This window comes from Amblyraja radiata, chromosome 8 (assembly GCF_010909765.2).
Source record: "Amblyraja radiata isolate CabotCenter1 chromosome 8, sAmbRad1.1.pri, whole genome shotgun sequence".
Taxonomy (NCBI): domain Eukaryota; kingdom Metazoa; phylum Chordata; class Chondrichthyes; order Rajiformes; family Rajidae; genus Amblyraja; species Amblyraja radiata.
This window is the reverse complement of record NC_045963.1, coordinates 39,057,906-39,075,547: the sequence shown is the minus strand read 5'-3', so window position 1 is coordinate 39,075,547 and position 17,642 is coordinate 39,057,906. Positions and strand designations below refer to the sequence as shown.

Genomic DNA, 17,642 nt, shown 5'->3' with positions numbered 1-17,642 from the left:
AATATATGAAATTATAGGCCGCTGAGCCTAGCAGCAGTTGTACGGAAGCGATTGGAGAGGATTCTTTGGGATAGGATTGACTCGTATTTTGAAGAGAATAGAATAATTAGGGACAGGCAGCATGGTTTTGTCAGTAGCAGGACATGCCTTAACTAGGAGGTGACGAAGGTGAGTGAGGATAGGGCAGTTGATATTGTCTACATGAAAGTCCCTTGTGATAGACTGAATCAGAAGATTAAGATAATTGGGATCCACGGTCACTTGGTAGTTTGGATTCAGAACTGGTTTACCCATAGAAGACAGGAATTAGTGGTGGAAGGTTGTTATTGTGGCTGGAGGTCTGTGACCAGTGGAGTTCCACAGGTATCCGTATTAAAACCTCTGTTGCAGGTAGATATGCATAATATATATTTGGGCAGAGTCTAATCCAAGCAATTGTGAGGTTGCACTTTCGGACAATGAATGAAAGAGGAAAGTATACAGTTAATGGCAAAATCTTTCACAGCATTGATGTGCAAGGGGATCTTGGGGTCCAAGTCCATTGGTCCCTGAGAATTACACGCAAACAGATGGAGGGGTAAAGAAAGCATGTGATACGTTTGCCTTCAATTGGCTGAAGCATATTGTTGCTTTATAAAACTTTTGTTAGGCTGCATTTGGAGTACTGTGTGCAATTCTGGTAGCCCCATTACAGGAAGGATGTGGAGGCTCTGGAGAGAATGCAGGAGAGGTTTACCAGAAAGCTTTCCAGATCAGAGGGCTTTAGCTATGAGGAGAGGTTGGGCAAATTTGGATTGTTTTCCCTGGAGCGTCAGAGGTTGAGGGATGACCTAATAGAAGTATAGAAAAGTATGACAGGCATGGATTGGGTACAGTCAGAGCCAAGGTGGAAATGTCAGACTTGAGGGCATACCTTCAAGATGAGAGGGGGAAATAATTTTAATGAGATGTGAGGGGCAAGATTTGTTTTACACAGAGAGTTGAACACACTGCCAGAGGTGGTGCAGGAAGCAGATAGATAGTGGTGTTTAAGGGGCTTTTAGATAGGCAAAGGAATATGCAGGGAATGAATGAAAGGATATGATTCTGTGCAAGCAGTAGATATTAACTTAGTATCATGTTCGGCGTACACATTGTGGGCCAAAGAGGTTGTTCCTGTGCTGCACTGTTCTATGTTATCTTGCACCATCATTCCTTTTGCCAGTTTATTTTTCCCAATCTTTCACCTACTGTTTTTTGGTCTCCCTTTCCTACTTCATTGCATCTTTATAGGACATGCTCATCGTTAATTTTGACCATTCATCAAAACTATTGACCAGAAATGTGTTTTGGTCTCTTCGTACCACAGAAACTGAGTGACTTGGCAGGGATCACTTTCAGCTTTTAGTTTTGAATTTGCAGTGTCCGCATTATGCTTTCCAATAACTGTGGTTACTAGATGAACTACCGTATATTTCCCGGCAATGAAGATGTACCTGCTTCGAAGACGCACCCCCATTTTGAGTTGCTAAATTTTGGGGAAAAAAGGCTGGCGGGACAGGATCTTGGCTTTGGTTTAGTCAGTAGAAAGGAAGATGTGAAACTCCTTCAAGGAGGCAATCTGGACCGGGGAGCCTCCACCTGTCCCACAATGCGCTGTGCGGTTCAGGTCTGAGGGACGGGGGCTTCCTGGCTCAGGGAGATCACATAACGGGGAGAGAGATAGAGAGAGAGAGCCCGGGACGGAGCATCTAGCCTTCTGCCCAGTAGCTACCCGCCAACGACCACCTGCGTGCCACAGGACAGGCTGTAGCACCCAGGTCGGCTCGCTTGCCCCAGGTCTGGCTGTAACACCCAGGTCGGCTGCGTGCCCCACGAATGGCTGCAATTCCCAGGTCGGCTCGCTTGCCCTGTTAATATTGGCCAAATTAAAGACACCATAAAATGGAGGATCCCTGCACTTGTCAGAATTGCTTAACCCTTGTCAGCTAAACTTTACAGGCTTTGAATGGTGCCGGCCGTTCTAGGCTCAGACTGGTATGCAGGATGGTGAAGGGTCCAGGTGTTCTCCCTGTTTCTCTTAAATTGATAAAATGTATAGCAGTTTTGCTAACAAACCTTAAATTCATCATTTTGATTGGATCGCTGCAAAAGCATTGTAAATAGAATAAATAATGTTGCAAGACAGTCATCCTGTTAATCGACGATTGGTCGAACTGTTGAGCCTTGGAGAAACTGTTTGAATGTCAGGGCACATGTTTCAATGTTTATTCTTGTTTGCTTCCTTCTAGAACTTTCTTTTGAATACAATGTATTGGTTACTGTATTATTGGGTTAGGGAAATGTCTATCATATATTGTATTAATCGATATCTGTTATTGGACTGTAAAGAGACCATCCCCAGGTGGTTCGGCCCCTCGAGGTTCAGGGACCTATAAAAGTCCGCTCCCACGAGGTCCTGTGTCGATCTTCTTGGAGAATGCTTGGGACTGTGTGATCTTCTGGAGTGTCTCTGCTTGCACGAGGCCAGGAGGGCTTGATCAGGCAGATACGAGGATCAAACCCACGGTGGTTAGGTATAGTAGTGGGAACTGTAATTGTTTTTTGTCAAAATAAAGTTTAGATGCGCAAGTGCTTGACTCAGTGATTTTTGACTGAAACTAGACTGAGAGGAAGCTTAGAACGAGCTATTTACACAAGGAGGCAATCTGGACCGGGGAGCCTCCACCTTCGCCTGTCCCACAATGCGCTGTGCGGTTCAGGTCTGAGGGACGGTGACTTCCTGGCTCAGGGAGATCACATAACGGGAAGAGAGAGAGAGGGCCCGGGACCGAGCAGCTAGCCTTTGCCCAGTAGCTACCCGCCAACCACCACCTGCGTGCCCCAGGTCTGGCTGTTGCGTCCAGATCGGCTCACTTGCCCCAGGTCTGGCTGTTGCGTCCAGGTCGGCCTGCTTGCCCCAGGTCTGGCTGTTGCGCCCAGGTCGGCTTGCTTGCCCCAGGTCTGGCTGTTGCGTCCAGGTAGGCTCACTTGCCCCAGGTCTGGCTGTTGCGCCCAAGTCGGCTCGCTTGTCCCAGGTCTGGCTGTTGCGCCCAGGTCGGCTGCGTACCCCGCGAATGGCTGCAGTTCCTAGGTCGGCTCGCTTGCCCCAGGTCTGGCTGTTGCGTCCAGGTCGGCTCACTTGCCCCAGGTCTGGCTGTGACACCCAGGTCTGCTTCGTGTCTCGCGAATGGCTGCAGTTCCCAGGTCGCCTGCATGCCCTGGGACTGGCTGCAGTTCCCAGGTCACAAAAACGAATTGAAAAAATATACGCCTGCGGACCGGATGAGTTTGGGTCGGATCCAGGCAGTAGGTTGCCGACCACTGTGTTAGGCCTCATTGTGTCCCCCCATGTTTTAAAAGCGATTTTGCCCTAGTCTATCTTTCTTGGTTAACAATCTAACCTTCGGCCTCCAAGACACAGGTACATTTTCGGGCCTTATTTTAGGGTAAGAAATAGCGTCTTCATTGCCGGGAAATACGGTAGTTTATTTAATTGATCAACATATATTTCTACTGAATATCATACTGATAAATCTAACAATAGTCATGCAGAAATATCATTGTTCTGCCACCAGAAATATAATAAAGGCAGCAACCTCATTTCAAATTTCAAGCAAGCAGAAGGCTGGGCATATTGTGAGCAAGAGGCTTCTTTCATTTCCGCAATCTTCTCCAAGTGGAAATTAGGAGTGCAATAAAATATTCCAACTTCTCTGGATGCATACAACAATAACACAATAAATTTAATATAATCAAGGCAAGAACCCCCTTCATCAGATTAAATACCAACACCATCTCAACCCAATGCCCAATCTACAAATATATTTTTTTAAAGATATAAAGTACTGGTATAACTCAGTGGATCAGGAAGCATCTCTGGAGGACGTGGATAGACGACGTTTTGGGACAGACTGAATATGATGAAAGAATGGGTCGGCTGGGCTTGGATTCACTGGAATTTGGAAGGATGAGAGGATATCTTATATAATAATAATACATTTTATTTATGGGCGCCTTTCAAGAGTCTCAAGGACACCTTACAAAAATTTAGCAAGTAGAGGAAAAACATGTAAGCGGAATGAAATAAATAGTAGAGACATGACTAGTACACAAATTAAAGTCAGAATTCAATTCAAAAAACAATATGAGGCAATTCAAGCACAGATGAAAAGGGAGGGGACGTGGGGCTAAGGATAGGCAGAGGTGAAGAGATGGGTCTTGAGGCGGGACTGGAAGATGGTGAGGGACACGGAATTGCGGATCAGTTGGGGGAGGGAGTTCCAGAGCCTGGGAGCTGCCCTGGAGAAGGCTCTGTCCCCAAAACTGCGGAGGTTGGATTTGTGGATGGAGAGACCAGCTGATGTGGATCTGAGGGACCGTGAGGGTTGGTAGGGGGAGAGGAGGTCAGTGAGATATGGGGGGGCCAGATGGTGGAGGGCTTTGTAGGTGAGGACCAGGATTTTGTAGGTGATCCGGTGGGAGATGGGAAGCCAGTGAAGTTGTTTGAGGACTGGAGTGATGTGATGCCAGGATTTGGTGTGGGTGATGAGTCGGGCGAGCTCGGGTTGTGATGAGTCGGGCGGCTGCGTTCTGGACCAGTTGGAGTCATATCTATCTATCTATCTATCTATTATTATATAAAACTCTCGCCCCAGATTCCGAAACGGAACTCCGTCCGGCTGCCTGCCTGCCTTTCGATTCGTTCCCGCCGTGCGATGTCACAATGCCCGATGCTCGCAAACGTCCAATCGCGATGCCCGAGGCTCGCAGACGTCCAATCGGAACGGATCCATTTACATGTACGGCTTCCGGCCTGGCTTCCGGCCACATTTCTTCCTTTGATTCTCCGCAACTCCAAAACCGGACGCAGAATCGCCGACATCTTTTCCATTTCGGTAGAGATTTCACTTTTCTTTCTAAGTATCCGCTCCACATTACATTCCGTCGTGTTTAAGTACACGTTTTTAATCAAATCCTTCCCCCCCCCCCAAATATTTCAAAACTAAACTGGCTTCTCACTCATAGATTCAGCTTCAGCACCAGCCCCTGCTGAACGTTCCATCGTGTGATGTCACAATGCCCAATGCTCACAGATGTCCAATCGGAATGGATTCATTTACATATGCCTATGCAGGAGCCCAAGCCCATGGTGAACGTTCCATCGTGTGATGTCACAATGCCCAATGCTCAAATACATTATTGCCATAGAGAGGGAGTACAGAGAAGGTTCACCAGACTGATTCCTGGGATGTCAGAACTTTCATATGAAGAAAGACTGGATAGACTCGCCTTGTACTCACTAGATTTTAGAAGATTGAGGGGGTATCTTATAGAAACGTTTAAAATTCTTAAGGGGTTGGACAGGCTAGATGCAGGAAGATTGTTCCGGATGTTGGGGAAGACCAGAACAAGGGGTCAAAGTTTAAGGATAAGGGGGAACGCTGAATCGCCGACATCTTTTCCATTTTGGTAGAGATTTCACTTTTCTTTCTAAGTATCCGTTCCTCATTACATTTCGACGTGTTTAAGTGTACGTTTTAAATCAAATCCTAACCCCCCCCCCCCCTCCCCCAATATTTCAAAACTAAACTGGCTTCACACCCACAGAAGCTTCACCAGCCCCAGCCCCTGCTGAACGTTCCATCGTGTGATGTCACAATGCCCAATCTTCACATACGTCCAATCGGAATGGATCCATTTACATATGCCTATGCAGGAGCCCCAGCCAATGGTGAACGTTCCATCGTGTGATGTCACAATGCCCGAAGCTCAAAGACATCGTTGCCATAGAGAGGGATTACAGAGAAGGTTCACCAGACTGATTCCTGTTATGTCAGAACTTTCACCACTTAAAAGTGTAATGCCCCAACGCAAAAGTGTAATGCCTCCTCCCCCCCCCCCCCCCCCCCCCCCCAGTTTTTCAAATAAAAACTGGCTTCTCACCCATACAAGCAGCCATTTCGGTAGACATTTCACTTTCCCTTCCAGCTATCCACTCCTCATTACATTTCGTTATGTTTATGTACCTTCTCCTCCCCCCCCCCCCCTCCCCCCACTCATTTTGTCGCCTCCTGCTGGCCAGCGACCATAACGGTTGCTGGCGCCCACAGCACAACCACACGCAACGCTATTTAAAAACGGCCTTTCGGGAACTGCTCTACTTCGAGGACCACGTCTCCCGTGGGGGCTGCGGGTAGGCAACGGCTGCGTTGGGGCATTACACTTTTAAGGCTCTGTGTGTGGGGATGCTTCGTGTGTGTGATGCCGCCCCGCCACCCCCCCCCCCCCCCCCCCCGAGTTGCCGAGACGGACCCGACTTCGACGACTTCAAGATACGCTATTTTAAGACGGCCGGGACCCGACTTCGACGACCACGTTTCCCCTGAGGGCTACAGGTTGGGAACGGTGTTTATACACTTTTCCAACTCTGTGTGTGGGGGTGGTTAGTGTGTGTGATGCCGCCCCCCCACAGTGGGGGCTACGGGTAGGGAACGGCTGCGTTGGGGGATCAGACCCAACGGGTTTGCCATTGGTCGTCGTGTTTAAGTGCACGTTTTTAATCAAATCCTTCACCCCCCCCCCAATATTTCAAAAATAAACTGGCTTCTCACCCATAGAATCAGCACCAGCCCCAGCCCCTGGTGAACGTTCCATCGTGTGATGTCACAATGCCCTATGCTCACAGATGTCCAATCGGAATGGATTCATTTACATATGCCTTTGCAGGAGCACAAGCACTTGGTGAACGTTCCATTGTGTGATGTCACAATGCCCAATGTTCAAATACATCGTTGCCATAGAGGGAGTACAGAGAAGGTTCACCAGACTGATTCCTGGATGTCAGGACTTTCATATGAAGAAAGACTGGATAGACTCGGCTTGTACTCGCTAGATTTTAGAAGATTGAGGGGGTATCTTATAGAAACTTACAAAATTCTTAACGGGTTGGACAGGCTAGATGCAGGAAGATTGTTCCAGATGTTGGGGAAGTCCAGAACAAGGGGTCACAGTTTAAGGATAAGGGGTAAATCTTTTAGGACCGAGATGAGAAATACATTTTTCACACAGAGAGTGGTGAATCTCTGGAATTCACTGGCACAGAAGGTAGTTGAGGCCTGTTCATTGGCTGTATTTAAGAGGGAGTTAGATGTGGTCTTTGTGGCTAAAGGGATCAGGGGGTATGGAGAGAAGGCAGGTACAGGATACTGAGTTGGATGATCAGCCACGATCATATTGAATGGTGGTGCAGGCTCGAAGGTCCGAATGGCCTACTCCAGCACTTAATTTCAATGGTTCTATGTTTCCCTCTCCGCACCCCTCTCCCACCCATCCCTCTCTTCCCCACCCCCCTTCCCTCTCTACGCCACCCCCTTCCTCCTACCCCTCTGTCCCTCTTCCATCACTCCCCCTACCCCTCTCCACCTCCCTCCCCACTCTTCCACCTCTCCCCCTTCCCCCTCCCCTCTCCCTCCCCACTCTTTCCCCTCTCTCCCCCACCCCTCTCCCCCTCCCTCCCTCCTCCCCTACCTCCCCATCCTCCCCCTCCCCCACATCTCTCTCCCCAATCCCCCTCTCTCACCCCCTACCCCGCTCTCCTTTCCCACCCAAATCTGTCCCATTTCCTCCACCTCCTCTCCCCTCCCTCCCCTCATCCCATCCCCCCACCTGTGTGTTTGGGGGTTGGTTAATATGAGTTTAATGCCGCAGCCCCCCCTCCCCCCTGCAAAACGCCGTTGGGGAAACAGACCCAACGGGTCTGCACTTGGTCTAGTTATTATATAAAACTCTCGCCCCAGATTCCGAAACGGAACTCCGTCCGGCTGCCTGCCTGCCTTTCGATTCGTTCCCGCCGTGCGATGTCACAATGCCCGATGCTCGCAGACGTCCAATCGCGATGCCCGAGGCTCGCAGACGTCCAATCGGAATGGATCCATTTACATGTACGGCTTCCGGCCTGGCTTCCGGCCACATTTCTTCCATTGATTCCCTGCAACTCCGAAACCAGACGCAGAATCGCCGACATCTTTTCCATTTCGGTAGAGATTTCACTTTTCTTTCTAAGTATCCGCTCCTCATTACATTCCGTCGTGTTTAAGTACACGTTTTTAATCAAATCCTTCCCCCCCCCCCCCCCAAATATTTCAAAACTAAACTGGCTTCTCACTCATAGATTCAGCTTCAGCACCAGCCCCTGCTGAACGTTCCATCGTGTGATGTCACAATGCCCAATGCTCACAGATGTCCAATCGGAATGGATTCATTTACATATGCCTATGCAGGAGCCCAAGCCCATGGTGAACGTTCCATCGTGTGATGTCACAATGCCCAATGCTCAAATACATTGTTGCCATAGAGAGGGAGTACAGAGAAGGTTCACCAGACTGATTCCTGGAATGTCAGAACTTTCATATGAAGAAAGACTGGATAGACTCGCCTTGTACTCACTAGATTTTAGAAGATTGAGGGGGTATCTTATAGAAACGTTTAAAATTCTTAAGGGGTTGGACAGGCTAGATGCAGGAAGATTGTTCCGGATGTTGGGGAAGACCAGAACAAGGGGTCAAAGTTTAAGGATAAGGGGGAACGCTGAATCGCCGACATCTTTTCCATTTTGGTAGAGATTTCACTTTTCTTTCTAAGTATCCGTTCCTCATTACATTTCGACGTGTTTAAGTGTACGTTTTTAATCAAATCCTAACCCCCCCCCCCCCCCAATATTTCAAAACTAAACTGGCTTCACACCCACAGAAGCTTCACCAGCCCCAGCCCCAGCCCCTGCTGAACGTTCCATCGTGTGATGTCACAATGCCCAATCTTCACATATGTCCAATCGGAATGGATCCATTTACATATGCCTATGCAGGAGCCCCAGCCAATGGTGAACGTTCCATCGTGTGATGTCACAATGCCCAATGCTCAAAGACATCGTTGCCATAGAGAGGGAGTACAGAGAAGGTTCACCAGACTGATTCCTGTTATGTCAGAACTTTCACCACTTAAAAGTGTAATGCCCCAACGCAAAAGTGTAATGCCTCCTCCCCCCCACCCCCCCCCCCCCCCCCAGTTTTTCAAAAAACGGCCTTTCGGGAACGGCTCTACTTCGAGGACCACACTTAATTTCAATGGTTCTATGTTTCCCTCTCCGCACCCCTCTCCCACCCATCCCTCTCTCCCCCACCCCCCTTCCCTCTCTACGCCATCCCCTTCCTCCTACCCCTCTGTCCCTCTTCCATCACTCCCCCTACCCCTCTCCACCTCCCTCCCCTCTCTTCCACCTCTGCCCCTTCCCCCTCCACTCTCCCTCCCCACTCTTTTCCCTCTCTCCCCCACCCCTCTCCCCCTCCCTCCCTCCCCCTCCCCCACATCTCTCTCCCCATCCCCCTCTCTCACCCCCTACCCCGCTCTCCTTTCCCTCCCAAATCTGTCCCATTTCCTCCACCTCCTCTCCCCTCCCTCCCCTCTTCACATCCCCCCCTCCCCCCACCTGTGTGTTTGGGGGTTGGTTTATATGAGTTTGATGCCGCAGCCCCCCCTCCCCCCCCCCCCGCAAAACGCCGTTGGGGAAACAGACCCAACGGGTCTGCACTTGGTCTAGTTATTATATAAAACTCTCGCCCCAGATTCCAAAACGGAACTCCGTCCGGCTGCCCACATTTCTTCCATTGATTCCCTGCAACTCCGAAACCGGACGCAGAATCGCCGACATCTTTTCCATTTCGGTAGAGATTTCACTTTTCTTTCTAAGTATCCTCGCCTCATTACATTCCGTCGTGTTTAAGTACACATTTTAATCTAATCCTTCCCCCCCCCCCCCCCCCAAATATTTCAAAACTAAACTGGCTTCTCACTCATAGATTCAGCTTCAGCCCCAGCCCCTGCTGAACGTTCCATTGTGTGATGTCACAATGCCCAATGCTCACAGATGTCCAATCGGAATGGATTCATTTACATATGCCTATGCAGGAGCCCAAACCCATGGTGAACGTTCCATCGTGTGATGTCACAATGCCCAATGCTCAAATACATCGTTGCCATAGTGACATTACAGAGTACAAACTGGCTTCTCACCCATAAAAGCCGCCATTTCGGTAGACATTTCACTTTCCCTTCCAGCTATCCACTCCTCATTACAATTCGTTATGTTTATGTCCATTTTTTTCATTAAAACATTCACCCCCCCCACCCCACTCACTCATTTTGTCGCCTCCTGCTGGCCAGCGACCATATCGGCTGCTGGCGCCCGCAGCACAACCTCAAGAGACGCCATTTAAAAACGGCCTTTCGGGAACGGCTCTACTTCGAGGACCACGTCTCCCGTGGGGGCTGCGGGTAGGCAACGGCTGCGTTGGGGCATTACACTTTTAAGGCTCTGTGTGTGGGGATGCTTCGTGTGTGTGATGCCGCCGCGCCACCCCCCCCCCCCCCCCCGCGTTGCCGAGACGGACCCAACTTCGACGACTTCAAGATACGCTATTTTAAGACGGCCGGGACCCAACTTCGACGACCACGTCTCCGCTGGGGGCTACAGGTAGTGAACGGTGTTTAAACACTTTTCCAACTCTTTGTGTGGGGGTGGTTAGTGTGTGTGATGCCGCCCCCCCCCCCCCCGCCCCCCCCCCAGTGGGGGCTACGGGTAGGGAACGGCTGCGTTGGCTAAAGGGATCAAGGGGTATGGAGAGAAGGCAGGTACATCACTCCCCCTACCCCTCCCTCCCTTCCCACTCTTCCACTTCTCTCCCCCTTCCCCTCCACTCTCCCTCCCCACTCTTTCCCCTCTCTCCCCCACCCCTCTCCCTCCTCCCCATCTTCCCCATCCCCCCTCCCCGACATCTCTCTCCCCATCTCTCACCCCCTTACCCCGCTCTCCTTTCCCTCCCAAATCTATCCCGTTTCCTCCTCCTCCTCTCCCCTCCCACCCCTCTTCTCAACCCCCCCCCCCCCCGCAAACGCCGTTGGGGAAACAGACCCAACGGGTCTGCACTTGGTCTAGTTATTATATAAAACTCTCGCCCCAGATTCCGAAACGGAACTCCGTCCGGCTGCCTGCCTGCCTTTCGATTCGTTCCCGCCGTGCGATGTCACAATGCCCGATGCTCGCAGACGTCCAATCGCGATGCCCGAGGCTCGCAGACGTCCAATCGGAATGGATCCATTTACATGTACGGCTTCCGGCCTGGCTTCCGGCCACATTTCTTCCATTGATTCCCTGCAACTCCGAAACCAGACGCAGAATCGCCGACATCTTTTCCATTTCGGTAGAGATTTCACTTTTCTTTCTAAGTATCCGCTCCTCATTACATTCCGTCGTGTTTAAGTACACGTTTTTAATCAAATCCTTCCCCCCCCCCCCCCAAATATTTCAAAACTAAACTGGCTTCTCACTCATAGATTCAGCTTCAGCACCAGCCCCTGCTGAACGTTCCATCGTGTGATGTCACAATGCCCAATGCTCACAGATGTCCAATCGGAATGGATTCATTTACATATGCCTATGCAGGAGCCCAAGCCCATGGTGAACGTTCCATCGTGTGATGTCACAATGCCCAATGCTCAAATACATTGTTGCCATAGAGAGGGAGTACAGAGAAGGTTCACCAGACTGATTCCTGGAATGTCAGAACTTTCAAATGAAGAAAGACTGGATAGACTCGCCTTGTACTCACTAGATTTTAGAAGATTGAGGGGGTATCTTATAGAAACGCTTAAAATTCTTAAGGGGTTGGACAGGCTAGATGCAGGAAGATTGTTCCGGATGTTGGGGAAGACCAGAACAAGGGGTCAAAGTTTAAGGATAAGGGGGAACGCTGAATCGCCGACATCTTTTCCATTTTGGTAGAGATTTCACTTTTCTTTCTAAGTATCCGTTCCTCATTACATTTCGACGTGTTTAAGTGTACGTTTTTAATCAAATCCTAACCCCCCCCCCCCCCCCCCCCCAATATTTCAAAACTAAACTGGCTTCACACCCACAGAAGCTTCACCAGCCCCAGCCCCTGCTGAACGTTCCATCGTGTGATGTCACAATGCCCAATGCTCAAAGACATCGTTGCCATAGAGAGGGATTACAGAGAAGGTTCACCAGGCTGATTCCTGTTATGTCAGAACTTTCACCACTTAAAAGTGTAATGCCCCAACGCAAAAGTGTAATGCCTCCTCCCCCCCCCCCCCACCCCCCCCAGTTTTTGAAATAAAAACTGGCTTCTCACCCATACAAGCAGCCATTTCGGTAGACATTTCACTTTCCCTTCCAGCTATCCACTCCTCATTACATTTCGTTATGTTTATGTCCATTTTTTTCATTAAAACCTTCTCCTCCCCCCCCCCCCCCCCTCACTCATTTTGTCGCCTCCTGCTGGCCAGCGACCATAACGGCCGCTGGCGCCCGCAGCACAACCCTCACGCAACGCCATTTAAAAACGGCCTTTCGGGAACGGCTCTACTTCGAGGACCACGTCTCCCGTGGGGGCTGCGGGTAGGCAACGGCTGCGTTGGGGCATTACACTTTTAAGGCTCTGTGTGTGGGGATGCTTCGTGTGTGTGATGCCGCCCCGCCACCCTCCCCTCCCCCCCCCCCCCCCGCGTTGCCGAGATGACCCGACTTCGACGACTTCAAGATACGCTATTTTAAGACGGCCGGAACCTGACTTCGACGACCACGTCTCTGCTGGGGGCTACAGGTAGGGAACGGTCTTTATACACTTTTCCAACTCTGTGTGTGGGGGTGGTTAGTGTGTGTGATGCCGCCCCCCACCCCCCCCCAGTGGGGGCTACGGGTAGGGAACGGCTGCGTTGGCTAAAGGGATCAGGGGTTATGGAGAGAAGGCAGGTACATCACTCCCCCTACCGCTCCCTCCCTCCCCACTCTTCCACTTCCCTCCCCCTTCCTCTCCACTCTCCCTCCCCACTCTTTCCCCTCTCTCCCCCACCCCTCTCCCTCCTCCCCATCTTCCCCATCTTCCCTCCCCGAAATCTCTCTCCCCATCTCTCACCCCCTACCCCGCTCTCCTTTCCCTCCCAAATCTATCCCGTTTCCTCCTCCTCCTCTCCCCTCCCTCCCCTCTTCTCAACCCCCCACCCCCCCGCAAACGCCGTTGGGGAAACAGACCCAACGGGTCTGCACTTGGTCTAGTTATTATATAAAACTCTCGCCCCAGATTCCGAAACGGAACTCCGTCCGGCTGCCTGCCTGCCTTTCGATTCGTTCCCGCCGTGCGATGTCACAATGCCCGATGCTCGCAGACGTCCAATCGCGATGCCCGACGCTCGCAGACGTCCAATCGGAATGGATCCATTTACATGTACGGCTTCCGTCCTGGCTTCTGGCCACATTTCTCCCATTGATTCCCTGCAACTCCGAAACCGGACGCAGAATCGCCGACATCTTTTCCATTTCGGTAGAGATTTCACTTTTCTTTCTAAGTATCCGCTCCTCATTACATTCCGTCGTGTTTAAGTACACGTTTTTAATCAAATCCTTCCCCCCCCCCCCCCCCCAAATATTTCAAAACTAAACTGGCTTCTCACCCACAGAAGCTTCACCAGCCCCTGCTGAACGTTCCATCGTGTGATGTCACAATGCCCAATGCTCACAGATGTCCAATCGGAATGGATTCATTTACATATGCCTATGCAGGAGCCCAAGCCCATGGTGAACGTTCCATCGTGTGATGTCACAATGCCCAATGCTCAAAGACATCGTTGCCATAGAGAGGGATTACAGAGAAGGTTCACCAGGCTGGTTCCTGTTATGTCAGAACTTTCACCACTTAAAAGTGTAATGCCCCAACGCAAAAGTGTAATGCCTCCTCCCCCCCCCCACCCCCCCCCCGTTTTTCAAATAAAAACTGGCTTCTCACCCATACAAGCTGCCATTTCGGTAGACATTTCACTTTCCCTTCCAGCTATCCACTCCTCATTACATTTCGTTATGTTTATGTCCATTTTTTTCATTAAAACCTTCTCCTCCCCCCCCCCCCCCTCACTCATTTTGTCGCCGCCTGCTGGCCAGCGACCATAACGGCTGCTGGCGCCCGCAGCACAACCTCACGCGACGCCATTTAAAAACGGCCTTTCGGGAACGGCTCTACTTCGAGGACCATGTCTCCATGGGGGCTGCGGGTAGGCAACGGCTGCGTTGGGGCATTACACTTTTAAAGCTCTGTGTGTGGGGATGCTTCGTGTGTGTGATGCTGCCCCGCCACCCCCCCCCCCCCCCGCGTTGCCGAGACGGACCCGACTTCGACGACTTCAAGATACGCTATTTTAAGACGGCCGGAACCCTACTTCGACGACCACGTCTCCGCTGGGGGCTGCAGGTAGGGAACGGTCTTTATACACTTTTCCAACTCTGTGTGTGGGGGTGGTTAGTGTGTGTGATGCCGCCCCCCACCCCCCTCCAGTGGGGGCTACGGGTAGGGAACGGCTGCGTTGGCTAAAGGGATCAGGGGTTATGGAGAGAAGGCAGGTACATCACTCCCCTACCGCTCCCTCCCTTCCCCACTCTTCCACTTCTCTCCCCCTTCCCCTCCACTCTCCCTCCCCACTCTTTCCCCTCTCTCCCCCACCCCTCTCGCTCCTCCCCATCTTCCCCATCCCCCCTCCCCGAAATCTCTCTCCCCATCTCTCACCCCCTACCCCGCTCTCCTTTCCCTCCCAAATCTATCCCGTTTCCTCCTCCTCCTCTCCCTTCCCTCCCCTCTTCTCAACCCCCCACCCCCCGCAAACGCCGTTGGGGAAACAGACCCAACGGATCTGCACTTGGTCTAGTAAACATATAAAGTTCTTAAAGGATTGGACAGGCTAGATGCAGGAAAAATGTTCCCGATGTTGGGGGAGTCCAGAACCAGGGGTCACAGTTTAAGAATAAAGGATAGGCCATTTAGGACTGAGATGAGGAAAAACTTCTTCACCCAGAGAGTTGTGAATCTGTGGAATTCTCTGCCACAGAAGGCAGGTGAAGCCAATTCATTTGATGTTTTCAAGAGAGAGTTCGATATAGCTCTGAGGGTTAAAGAAATTAAGGGATATGGGGAAAAAGCAGGAACGCGGTATGATTATATATGATCAGCCATGATCATATTGAATGGCGTTGCTGGCTCGCCATTCAATAATTTTACTTGTCACATCCTCAAAAAATTCTAGTTTCTCAAAGCGAACTAGGAATGAACAACTAAACCCACGCAAGCAGGAAGTCCAATAGCTCACACATTTAAAAAACGTAGAAACACCTCAATACAGATGGCATCCATGCCACCTTAGACTCCCTACAGGCATTTAAACGTGGCGATGTTGTTCAAAGATCGCTATAGGATCTTTGGTGTTGTTGGTGGAAATCACTCGGGAAGAAGCTGACACGACTACAAATAGAGATCTGATCAAACAGACAAATTGAGGATAATTAACTCACTTATCGTGAAAGGGATGTTCCTCTCCAAAGTCCCTCAGATGCTTTTTCTGTTTCTTGGTCAGATTCTTCACGATGTCCTTGGACTTTTTACTACTTTTCCTCTTCCCCATGGCTACGCGTCCACAATCCGAGCACCACGCGTGACCCAATGTGACAGCCACCTCCCAGTACGACCCCACGCCATTGGTCCATTCCCTTCCTTGCCAAACCCTGCTTCAGCCGAACGATTGGTCCAGGACATGTGTTTGACGTGGACCTGTCCAATCAGCGGGCAGAACAGGGTGTGACCGGGAAGTGAGCGGCGCCCAATCACGGCGCTGTAGGCGCTGTAGAGGGCGGGACCTCGATGTCCGTTGGGTCGAGCTCAGTATCTTTGGTCGAGCGGGACACGTGGCCACCGAGAGCTGAAGACAGCGAGGCCTTTTCCAAATTAAAAGTCATTTAAGTCCAGGGGAACTTCAGGAAAGTAAACAGTTTTTGTTTAAAGCCTTTGCGAATAGGAACTGCGGCCGAGGGCGTTGTTATCCTACCCGTGGCTCACCGAGTGGTGATTCGCTGCCTGACTCCCCTTTGACATTTAAAAGAAACACTGCGCCTTTTCTAAGTGTCTGGAATATAAACTGTTACCTATGTAACAGTAGAAACAATACACCCCAAAGAGGTCTTAAGGATAAAAAAGGAGCAAATTTGCAAACAATTTGAAATGTTGCCTATCCACGTCCTCAAGAGGTGTGAAGGGAGGAACTGCAATTGCAGGTTTACACGAAAGATAAACACAAAAAGCTGGAGTAACTCAGCGGGACAGGCAGCATCTCTGGAGAACTGCTCGATTTAAGTAATAATATTTCCACGCAACAAGCCACAGGCAAGGTCCCCACCCTATCTATGTTCTCCACAGATGCCGCTTGACCCGCTGAGTTACTCCAGCACTTTTGTCTTTTTTTCCCCACAGACAACAAGTTGGCAGCTATTGGTTAACCATTTTAATCCCCATTCCCAAAATGAGGTTTCTGTTTTGGGCCTCCTCCATTGCTCGAGTGGGGCCACACCCAAACTAGAGGAATAGCACTTTATATTCCACTTGGATATGAACCAGTATCTTTGGTATGAACATTGAATTCCCCAATTTCTACCAATTACCATCCCCCACCTCTTTGTGCCCTACCTGGATTTGCATCAATTTCTCTTTCCCTGTCCCCTTCCAGTTATGTTCCTTTCTCTGGCTTCACAAATCACTCCTCTTCTATCCTTATCGCATACTCTGGCTCCCTCCGGCTTTTGTCCAACCATCTATCTACCTATCAACTATTTATCCTGTCCCCACCTCTCATTCAGCTATTTTCTCCACCATCAAAAGAAGGGGTACTGACCTGAAATGTCACCTATCCATGTTCTCCAGAGACGCTGCCTGACCCGCTGAGTTACTTCAGCACCATGCGTATTTTTTTTGTAAAACTGCTTCTGCAGGAACTCAGGAATTCTCTGCCTCGACAGCTGGTGGAAGTTAGATCATTTGAGTGCAGTAGATAAAGATCTGAAAGATCAAGGAGTACAGGGGTATGGAGAAATGGCATGGAAGAGGAGGCAAGCAGAGATATTAAATGGAAGGGCAAGCTTGGAGGGCTTGATGGCCTACTGCACCTATTTACATGCAATCAAGCTAGGTTCATATGCATGTTCAATCAATCACTGAGATCACTTATACCTACTTTCTGCTATTTTTAATGCTGCTGTACCCCCAACCCAATGTTGAAATGCTTTGCCAAACATTTAAGGATAGTTTAAGATTAAAGAGCTAATAAATCTTTTTGTTTTTAAACAAATGCAAGGATATAAGAAGAATTGGAGGACATGAAGCTCTTCCATCCTCCAGTAGCATTCAATTGTCTTATTGCTGATGGTTGTCCTCATTTCTACTTTCTGGCATGATTCTTGTAACCCTCAAATACCCTAATATCCAGAAATCCATCTCTGTCTTGAATATATTAAATGTGATCAAAGCTCCTTTAGATATAGAATTCCACACATTCATAATTCTCAGAGAAAGAAATATTCTCATTTTGGTCTTTCTTAGGCAATTCTTTAATCTGAGATTTCTCCACTGTAGATGGGTTATGCATGCAACCTATAATGTAGCTACCTCATCACCACTAACCACGCCCCATCATATTAGTATAACTGTAGTATCCTCCCTTTGTTCCTCCCACTAGGTCCC

The 17,642-nt window shown here is 49.9% G+C and overlaps 1 protein-coding gene across 1 annotated transcript in view; it reads right to left on the bottom strand.

Moving 5' to 3' along the window:
* The window catches only part of utp25 (UTP25 small subunit processor component), a 43,660-nt gene extending 28,045 nt beyond the window's left edge, over nt 1–15,615 (bottom strand). Inside the window, exon 1 of the mRNA XM_033025587.1 lies at nt 15,428–15,615. Within this exon, the coding sequence (XP_032881478.1) occupies nt 15,428–15,537 (110 nt within the window). The 5' untranslated portion in view covers nt 15,538–15,615. The remainder of the gene's footprint in view (nt 1–15,427) is intronic.
* Between the last annotated feature and the right edge of the window lie 2,027 nt (nt 15,616–17,642).